This window comes from Fulmarus glacialis, unplaced genomic scaffold (genome assembly GCF_000690835.1).
Source record: "Fulmarus glacialis isolate BGI_N327 unplaced genomic scaffold, ASM69083v1 scaffold9975, whole genome shotgun sequence".
NCBI lineage: Eukaryota > Metazoa > Chordata > Aves > Procellariiformes > Procellariidae > Fulmarus > Fulmarus glacialis.
This window is the reverse complement of record NW_009212385.1, coordinates 5,522-15,603: the sequence shown is the minus strand read 5'-3', so window position 1 is coordinate 15,603 and position 10,082 is coordinate 5,522. Positions and strand designations below refer to the sequence as shown.

Here is a 10,082-nt window from a genome sequence, read left to right as displayed (position 1 = left end):
GCAGGGGCACGGTGACCGCACCAAACCCCTTCCCACCCGACACAGGTACGTACAGCCGCAGGCATCCGCTCCTCTCCACCTTCTCCGGGTTACACTAAGGCTTTCCAGGGAGTCCCACGGGAGAAAAGAAGTCGCAGGGTGGAGCTCGAGCATCGCTGCTCACCACTAGCTTCTCACAAGCAGCGAGCTTCCAGGCTGTGCTTACTCTTTTCTCTCTTTTTGCGTCGGTATAGTTTCAGACAAAAGAAAGACCTTTCTGTCCGTCCCAGCTCCCAGGGAGGCAGTCAGAGGAGGCTGCATCCCCCTCACCGGGGCGGTGACAGCAGCTCAGGCTCCCCTGGCACTGGTTGAGGTTTAATTTCCACGAGACCCGGAGCACGGGTGGTGTGTAGGGAGAAGAGCTGCAGAAGCAACAGTCTCACCTCACTTGGCTGAAATCGCCGATGGCAAAACACTGCAGACCTCGCCGTGAGCCATTTCAGCAGCCTGGGCTCCGGAGGGTTGTGGATGCTGCTCCTCTGCCCTCCTCTGCTTCCCTTGATGCTTCCCTCGATGCATCAAGCGATGCTAAACACGATCTGGAAGAGGGACCTTGCTTGCCGCTGTGCACAGGGGCTGTACAACGGCTTGACTGCAGGTGCAGAAAGCAAATAAGCCAGATCTCATCTTCTCACGACAGTTAGCGTGGGACTAGAGGAGCTGCTGGATTCATCCTCTGTCCCCTCTCTGACGGTGGCCAGGCTCCAGGAGAGCATCAGCCCTGCATCTCACACACCGTTCACCTTGGAGCACAGCTCTGGCCCCGCTCACGGGGCGGGACTGCCACGCTCCCCACCAGCCCACGGATGCAGGATGCTCGTAACTCCGGCTAGCCCTGCACACAACCGGTCCCCCTGAATCACGTGAAGCTCTTGGTTTGGGCAGCTTCTCTTGAGAAGGAGAGCACCACACGAGAGCTTTCATCCCCCCAGGAGGGGAGGCAGAGATCAGCGCTGCGCGTTGCATCGTCACAGCAGCTTGCAGCTATATAATATTGTTATTTTACATCCTGCCCTGATACCTGTTAAGCCACGGCCGGGTCCGGCTGTCTCGATGAGGGTCACCCACAGCCCCGTAAATGAGCCGTCGGTAAATGATGCTCTGCTTGGGAAAATCTGCAATCTTCAGCATCGATGAGCCTGGGGACCGTTGTCGGGCGAGTCGAGGGAGGATTGGGGACGGCTGCACAGCGACCGTGCCACGAGCCTCCCCGGCCCGGCTGGGGCTGCCGCGGGTGGCCCGGGGACAGGCCCGCCTGTTGCCAAGCAACCTTAAGGCTTTTTTTAAGAAGTTTGGAGAAATAGAGGAGTGCTTGGCAGGAGCCGCCGTGCCGGTGTGTGCGCTGGGATGCTGAGCATCCTCGGGCTGGACCTTCTTCCCCTCCCTCCCCTTAGGGCTCTTATTTTCTCCTTTTTTGAAACAAACCCCATGGTCCAGGTGGCACGTGAAGCCGGTGGCTCCTTGTGACAACAGCAAAGACACCAGGCACTGGGTAACCACAGATGTTTTCAAGCAAATAACGTATTTTATTGGGAAAAGAGTCAGCACAACTGAGCTTGGTTAAAAGAAGAGAGATTTTCATCTTTAGCGACCGCCTTCATCAGCACTTCTCTTAGAAACTCAGGGGGTTTTGACATGGGGGCGGCCACCAATAGCACATCCCGATGTGGCAGAGATGCCGCCCCGGCCAGAAATGTGCTTACCGCTCTGGTTTCCATCTCCCTGGGTCTCCGCGGGCCGGTTCAGCTGAGATGCTGTTTGATCTTCAGTCCCAATTGCTGTTTCAAATGGGATGACGTAAAGTCTCCAGCCTCGTAAATCTCTCTGTCCTGGGCTTGAGCTCCAAGTTCTGCTACAACTTAATTTAATTGCATTGGCTCCTTTCCCTGCGCAAATTAACTTTTCTCCAGAAGAGAAGCAGAAGATGCTAATGGGTGGGGGCTATTTTTTAAGCTAAAATCTTCGGTAGTAACAATTTGCCTTCAAGAAGAAACCCTCTAACTTGACTAAATTTTGAAACTCTTGCTAGAAATGTGCTGAAAAGGGAAACTTTTTAATAGCATTTGCACATACTGAGTACACAGGGTCATATATATCTGCTGCGTGTGCAGTATCTGCCTAGATTTTCGCCCAGAATTTCACGCCTATAATTAATGGTTAGGAAACCACACCTGATATCTGTAACTTTGGGTTGAAAAGAGCCGTAACTGGTGAATCTTAGCTTCCCTTTTAGGGATGTTTTAGGACACCGTTGGCATCCCGTTGCTCTGAGCTTGCCCGGTCCCCACGGCAGCACCCGAGTCCTGCCCACGCACTAACCTTTCCTCCACCCATACCCTTCCCCCTCCCCATCCTGCTTTTCCCCCCATGAATGCCTGAGCTGGAGATGTTGGTGCCAGATCACCAGTTTGGACAGCCAGGAATGGGGGAGCAGATCCCCTGGACGGATAACAGCATGGCAGCCATGAATCGAGGCGCGCTGAATAAACCCGAAGAGTAAGTACCGTGGGGCTGGCGGCTTCCCGACCTCTCCCGGGAGAACATCAGGATGTCCTGGGAATAGCTGCCTGGGTCAAAGAGACGTGTCCTTGCTTTGCTGCCTGCCTGGAAACCCAGCAAGTGCAGGCTGGGACGAGCACTGCCCATCACCGTAAGGCAGCGGTGGTTGCTGCTGGGACCATAAAGTGCGGAGACCTGGGAGGTGCAGGGTGCTACGATGCGAGAGGTGACGTCTGTTATCTCTCTAGGGACAATCGTGTGAGTAGATGAGGAAGGTGGGTGGGGGGAGACATCCAGCGTATGTCTGAACCTGAATAATCCCATGGCAAAGCCAAGGATGCTGCAAGTCCCCACTATCCCTTGCCAGCGCCAGTATTTGGGTTGGTGTTCTCCAGCATCCCTTCTCGCCGGGGGCAGTGGTGGGATCTGGAGAATCATGGGACAGTGTTTTCACGTGATTGCAGCTCTTTGCAGTCTGCATGTGCTTGGCTTCAGCTAAAATTATGGCTCTAATCCAGGGTCAAATAACCCCCTCCGATCATCTAACCACCTTTTTTGGGTCCGTGCCCCATGGAGCAGCCAAGGGGCCATCACCTGCCCAAAGTACAACGTCACTCCTTGGCTATAAACGGGTTGGAGGAGACCGCAGGTCAGGTATTTTGGGACGGGAGGTCAGAAGGGTGGCGAGCCCTGCTGATGGAGCTCGGCAGTCGATGAGGGGCACCCCAAAGTCCTCACTGAGGCAGCCGCGCTGGCAGCAGTGCTCATGGAGATGGATTTGATGCGGATGGGAGGTGAATCCACAGGGAGAGCTTCAAGTACCTGGTTTAAGAGCCAGCACTGATGAGCTCTGCACGGATCCTCTTGCCAAAGCCCAGCCCTGCTTTGCAGAGAGGCAGAACTTCCTCTGCTAATTAAAGTCTTTAGCAGATGGGCTGTCTGTTTTCCCATCCTGAAGAAGACGTGTAAGAGTTGTATTTGAGCAAGCCAGTAGCCAAACATCTTTTTCTAGGGGCTAAATTTGGATTAATTTCTTAAAGCTCTTCGCTCACCCCAGAAGAGAGTTGCCCAAGTGGTCTCCACTGCTGCAACTGGATCTTGGACTTCTGCTGGAAAGACTTGGCCTCTTGTTGCTTGAAAGAACTGGGAGATAAAACAAATCCCCATTTAACTGAGCATTTACACCAGCCCGAGTCCTTGCCGCAAGGAAGGAACTTTCTTTTTAAGCATTGCTGGTGTCATTATTTTGTTGGGATAAGATCCGTGGGGCAAAGGGCAGAGCTGCTAGAAAAATCAATCTGTTTTTTAAGCTATGTATGTTCCTTAAAATGCTGCTTATGGGGTAAAAATGACCTTACCTTACTCAGCAGCCTTGTGCTCCAAGCGCTGAGTCAGTCTGGCTGGCTGTAGACATTTTTGTCTCCCCAGCCAGGGCAGCTGGGAGGAAGGGAGCTGGATTTTCTTCTGGCTCACCCTTTGCAGCAGGATTATTGAGTGAGGACCCAGGTTGGCATGAAAGGCTTGGGACCTGCGCAGGTGTCAAGGAGGGAAGCGTTGGGCAGCAGCATCCCGTGACTCCTCAGGTGGGAAAAACACCTCAGGTGGTTTCAGGGCAGAGGCACTTGCCAGGAGACCAGGTCGGACCAGTGGAGCAGTGGCATCTGCCCAAAGCCTGGTGAGATGTGGAGGTAACAAATCTCGCACAATCCCTGCCTTTGGAGAGTGGTGGACTCAACAGCTGGTGGAACTTCAACCACACTTTAAAATTGGCCTGGTTAGGGTTTTACAGGGTAGTATTTGATTTTCTCAGCATTGAGAGGGGAGAAAGCAAGGAAAACCATGCTGCGTGGTGGGACTTCCCATGGCGCCGTCAGGTCCCTGCAGCAAGGTTGGGCTCCCATGAAGTGGAGATGTGGTGGAAGCCACCAGTAAAGCCAACACATGGACTGAGGCCACAAGATGACAGCAAGATGAGAGGTAGAGGTCCGCTTGTTGTGGTGAGCCTCCGTTCCTCCTGAACTGGGGTCTCCGGGCATGGGTTGTTCCTGCTGGAGGTGGTAGGCAGAGGTAATGCTGGAAGAAGCTGGTTCCCAGCTCAGTTCCCTCTCGTATCTTCAGTAACCATAGGTCTGATGGAGCATCATGGGTGAGACCTGCCTTGGCAGCATCTTGGTGGGGTCTAAACACTTCCATCCACCGCACATGGTGATCAGCTACAAAACCCTGCTTCCACTGCAGCTGAGAGAAGGGATTCTGCTGGGGAAAAGCCTCTGGACTTTGGTCCTCAAGACCTGCAGATGTGCTCCAGCTGTGGAGGACACGCTCGTCCTGGGAGATGCCCACGGTCCCAGCAGCTGCCTGTCTACCTGATGGAGACCACAGTTGGAGAAAGCAGACAGAGCCTTTAGACTGCAGATATTACAGGACCGAGAAATACATTTTAGCTAAGATCAACCTGGCAGAGCTTTTGCTTTGGGGGTTGTAAAGGTTTCCCAGCTGGGAGGTTCGCGTTAGCTGGAGCCGGGCTGAGGTCCTGGCCTTGTTCAAGGAGCTGGTGGTGCCCAGATCTCCCAGCACCGGGTGTCCTGGGGAACGGGAGCTTCCTTTTTAAATTCTCCTGTTCCCCAAATCCTCCCCTGCTTTTTGCCTCTTGATAAAGTGGGATGACTACCACATCCCCTCTCTCGTGTCCCAGGCGTAAGTGCTCTTGTGTCTTCTGCAGGAGAGGGACACCTTGGGCCAGGTCCAAGGCTTCTCGAACCAAGTCCAGGTCGCTGTTCTCGCACGCGTTCCTCTAATCCCCCAAGGTCAATCATGCCACCTGGGGCCTGATTGGGTTGCCTCAACGCTGGCACCCAGTGCCATCTGAGATGCCTGGGGTTTCTAGGACATCTGTGCAGGAGCAGAGACCTGCACCCTTTCAGAGCAGTGCTTGGAAGCCATGCCAGGGAGATGTTTTACGGCACCTCAAGCAGCATTTGACACCATCTCTGCAAGTAGCTGAATTTCTCCTCCTCACCGCAAGCAGAATCAGAGTTTTCACCTTAAAAAAAGCCTGAAAGGTAGCAGTGGATAGAAAACCTTTGCAACATGAAATCAATGTGACTGGGGACATGATGCACGGGTCCAGGATCTCCTCTGCTCGCCCGTCACCTGCCTGGAGACTCATCTGAACCCCCCCATGGCATGGTGCTGGAGGAGAGGAGGAGCGGGGAAGGCTCTGCAAGCTGGATTGGGCGGCACAGCAGGACGCGCTGGAGGTTTATTTACTACATAAAGATTGTATTGTCCCCACGATCTCTTTATAAACCAACTTTTGCATCCATGCAGAAGTCCGGCATGGGCTGAAGAGGTGGTGCCAACCTGAATTTCTCCTCTAGCTGCCTGTTAATGTGGAGAAGAAGCCTGTCCTCCCCTTCCTCTGCAAGAACAATGTCTGTGCAGCTAACTTTGTCCTTGGCACTGAAAAACTGGGTTTGATACAAGCAGCAAGTAGCAGGGACCTTGGCTACGGAGTGAAACTAGCCCTGCTTTTCACCTCTGTCTCCTCGTTTCCCTCTCTGCTCCCGCTCTGCAATTTAAGAAATCCCAGCGCCGAGTATTTCTTTTCCCTGGATTAGGCTGCGTGTGTTGGCTGCAGCGGTCTCAGTCAGATTGGCTTCAGTTCCTTACTGTACATCTGGTCCTCATCTGGAGCTAAAAGGATAAACATGTCTGCTGCTTGGGAACTGCTGGCATGTTCGAGCCCTCGCCTTTGTGCCTCTCTGCAAGCGTGATGTGCCATGGCTCTCTTCATCGTGTCAGACCCGGCAAATCCGATTGACTCCAATTAGTCACGTCATTGGAATGTCTCTCATTACATATTAATCTTATTCCCAAAGAATATTGAGCGAGCTTTGCAGAAATCTTATTTTTGCAGCTCAAAGGTTCCCCTTTGCCTTCAGCTGCTTTGCTTCCAGCTGCTCCGGCTCCATCCAAGCCTCCCTGCTTTCGTGCCGGCTGAAGTTTTGCTCTGCCTCCCGCTGTCCTGCCCAAAACTCTGTGGGAGCAAAGCCTGCGAAAGCACCAAAGTTTTACTCCCAAACCTCACCGAAACGCTGTCCGGGCTTCGTTTTGTGGAGAGGTTCATCCTTACAAGCAGGTTTCGGCACGGGGCTTGAGCTTGAGCTCAAGGCTTGGAGCCGGGGGACGAGGCTGCATCCCGTGGGGTTTGCACGATGCGGCGGGGTGGGAGCGAGTCCCTGTGGCTGCAGGGGCTGTGTCGCTCCAGCATCTCCCAGCTCGGCCTCCTCGCTGCTTCATAAACCTTAACATGCCTCCCCTTGACTTCTTCTCTCTGCAGCCAGTGCATCACCTCGCAGCTGGATGAGCTCCTGTGTCCTCCCACCACGCCGGAGGGTCGGAACGACGAGAAAGCCCTGCTCGAGCAGCTCGTCTCCTTCCTCAGCGGCAAAGACGAGACGGAGCTGGCCGAGCTGGATCGAGCTCTTGGGATCGACAAACTGGTCCAGGTAAAGAGAGAACCACTCATGGGACTTAGTGGAGGTCACATACGGGGCCAGATGCTGAGGCTTGACGTGAGCGTGGAGGAGGATTTCCAACATCTGGTAACGGGAGGCCAGATGTGAGTGGGAACACACGAGTGCATCAGATTCAGAGACGATACTTAACACCACGCCGTTCTCTCCCCCCACCAAAAAAGCTGGAAAACAGCCTCGTGAAATACAATATCTCGCTTCTCCGCTTTTCAAACGCGATCCCCCATGAGAACCGGCAGCCTGGCAAAGAGGCGGCTGAGCGTTTTCGGCCCCGGGCAGCTCATGTAACGGGGAGAGCTGGCAGGCTGTCCCGCTTCCCCACCTTACCGGGGGGATTAGGGCACGGAGGAGCCTTCCAGCTGGAATCCCACAGCCTGGGATTCCTGAGCCCGGGTTGTGCTGCCTAATAATATATCTAATGGCCTCGCTGGTATGAAACCGTGCAGCCCTTACTATCAATATTGGCTTACAGTGCAGCTGCCCTTCTGTCTCGGGTTGAACCGCAGGGGAAAAAAAAATAAATGAGGTTTGCTTTTAGTGGTGCTGTCTTACTCGGATAGCGCTGGGGCCCTGGTTTCTGCAGCTGAGCTCCGGTGGAGACTCCCTGTTTGCAGATATCCGTGGGGGCAGATGCCTCTGAAGGGTCCAGGGTTTCATAAATAACGGGGGGGAAAGCTGGCTGCAGGGGAGCTAGCGAGGGACGTGGAAAATGAGATGGATCACTTGGGATTTGTCTTCTAGTGGTTTCTTTTTCCGTGCCCCATAGCGCTCACACGCATGCTTTTTTCAAAACACGGAAGAGAATCGAAAACCGGTTAATAAATGGGATGTCCTAAGAAAGAAACTTCTCAGAGCAAATCCCTCTGGCTGCTCTGGGCCTGATCCTGCATCATTTAAGCGCGGAGGTGGCACATCTCCTCCGCAGCCCCACCGGGATGCCTTGCGCTGCGCTGGTGGGAGGGTTTATCTTTTCATCAGCGATTTGGGGGACCTGTCAGTGAATTGATTCCCGAGTCAGGTATTTGCCACGTCCCTTTTCTCAAAGCTGTGCCTCCAAAATCCCCACCTGCCTTTTTCTTTTTTTGCAAGTTAGGGGTAGGGAGTTCAGCCTCTCTGGTACAAAGAATCAGAGACGCTTTTGCCAAAGATGCAGCTGCAACAGCTCAGTGTTTTCACAAGGGTTTTGCAGACTCAGCTGGCAGAGCTCCCCAGCAACACTTCCCTGCACCGGACAGGCTCCAGCAGCATCGGACCGCTGGATTGAGATGCCCTCGGATGGCACCCGAAGCTGCCAAGCATCCCCACGCCGATCCAGCGCTTCCCCTGCCGCGGAGCACCTGGCTCGGGGGGACTATCTCATGTTTGGACCCCGACCCAGCTTTGCTCCCATCCAGGGATCATTTTATTAATGGGAATCTTGGGCTTTTTCCATGGCTTCGGCTGAACCTCAGAAATATTTTGAATAGTTGCATGAAATATTTGCTTGAAATACATCTTTAGAGAAACAACACGTCAGCATAAAGGCATCTTTGGGAGGAAAACGTGTTGATAGTTCCCCTCCAGGATGTGTTATTGGCAGGTAGGGGTTCGCATCCCCTGGGGCAGTTTGGGGATTTACTCTGACTCCACCAAACCCACCATCTTCTCCGTGCTACCAGAGATGTGGTGGGATGAAGTGCTGGAGATATCTGCACCCAGTTTAATCAGGAGGCAGCTGGAAACTGGGTAGTTTGGGAAGAGAAGAGTAAAAGAGCCTCATTTCAGCAGGTCTGTGGTTTCTGGCCATCGCAGGCTGCTGGTTTATGTCCTGGTATCCAGTCCTTGAACCATATAAGCTCCTTCTTAACTTATCTTAAGCAATTTATTTTTCCCTGCCACCATCTTAATTGATCCTTAATATGAGCAGCATATTTTTCCCCACCACCATTCCCATATCCTCATCCCTGCCTTCAAGCCTCAGTCCTTGGGTGGGCACCGTCCAACCAAATCCCAAAGGCAGTGGGATTTGGGGGGGGTTGTGTGTGCGGTTTCTCTTAACGCAGCTTTCTCTTAAATCGTGGGACTTGGATTAAGGATTCTGGCTCCAGGGTGTTACTTCTCCGTGGGTTCATAGCTCAAACACCAGATTTCTCTGCCTGAGCCAGGCTAAAGCAGAACAGAATATCTTCTTATCATGATTTGCTGGTGTGGAAATCATCCCCCAGCTGTAATATGGCTCATTTGTGTAAGAATGGCTGTCCTGTAGACCAGAAGGTCCTGTCTCCCATGGGTTCCTGGCGAGGGGTGTCCATGAGCAGCACAGGACTGTAGTCATGCTTCCCCGTGAGCTCTCCCGGTGCCGGGGGTCCGTGGCTCCCACCCTTGGACGTGGCCTGTGTCCGAGGTGCTCTTGGGGCAGATGGGGACCCGAAACGCCGTACCCTCTGCCTCCAGCCGAGCCTCTGAGGCTGCATAAAAATAGGAAAGGAGAGAGAGTACAAACTATTTCCCATGTTCAGGTTGATCCTCTGAGCCTTAGGGTCTGTCCAGCCGGGCATGCTGCCATTTGGAGCCCAGATGAGCAGCTCAGTGCTAGCAGACCCTGCGGAACAAGGCAGAGGAAGGCAGAGGAAGGCAGAATCACCTCCCACTACCCCCCACCGCTTCCCCCCACCAGCCCAGGGAAATGAGCCCTGAGCCCTTCCGAAAAGCCTGGCCTTGGTCTTTGCTCCCAAGCAAGCCAAAAGAAATCCTTTCCATCCCTCTAAGGTTTGATAAACCCCGGGGAGCGGGTGTTTAATGCCCTCCTCGACAGCACCAGCGCTCACACGGGCTGGAGCCTGGCCCAGGGGATGAGGGTTACAGGCAGCAGCATCCTTACGAGCGAGCTGCCCCGTGCCGGGCACGTCCTCCATCCCCTCTGAGCTCTCCCGGGAGAGGTCAGGTACCGTTGGGGCTCCAAAGTGATATTTTCCTCCCCCTTTGCCTTCGCCAGGGCGGAGGGCGGGAAGCCCTGACGGAGGCGGT

The 10,082-nt window shown here is 53.9% G+C and overlaps 1 protein-coding gene across 1 annotated transcript in view; it reads left to right on the top strand.

The window, feature by feature from the left end:
* Positions 1-10,082, top strand: part of NCOA1 (nuclear receptor coactivator 1) — a gene marked incomplete at its 3' end in the record, with an annotated part of 62,235 nt that overhangs the window by 46,746 nt on the left and 5,407 nt on the right. The window contains exons 14-17 of the mRNA XM_009577868.1: positions 1-45; positions 2,409-2,535; positions 6,881-7,049; positions 10,051-10,080. Coding sequence (XP_009576163.1) covers positions 1-45; positions 2,409-2,535; positions 6,881-7,049; positions 10,051-10,080 — 371 coding nt within the window. The remainder of the gene's footprint in view (positions 46-2,408; positions 2,536-6,880; positions 7,050-10,050; positions 10,081-10,082) is intronic.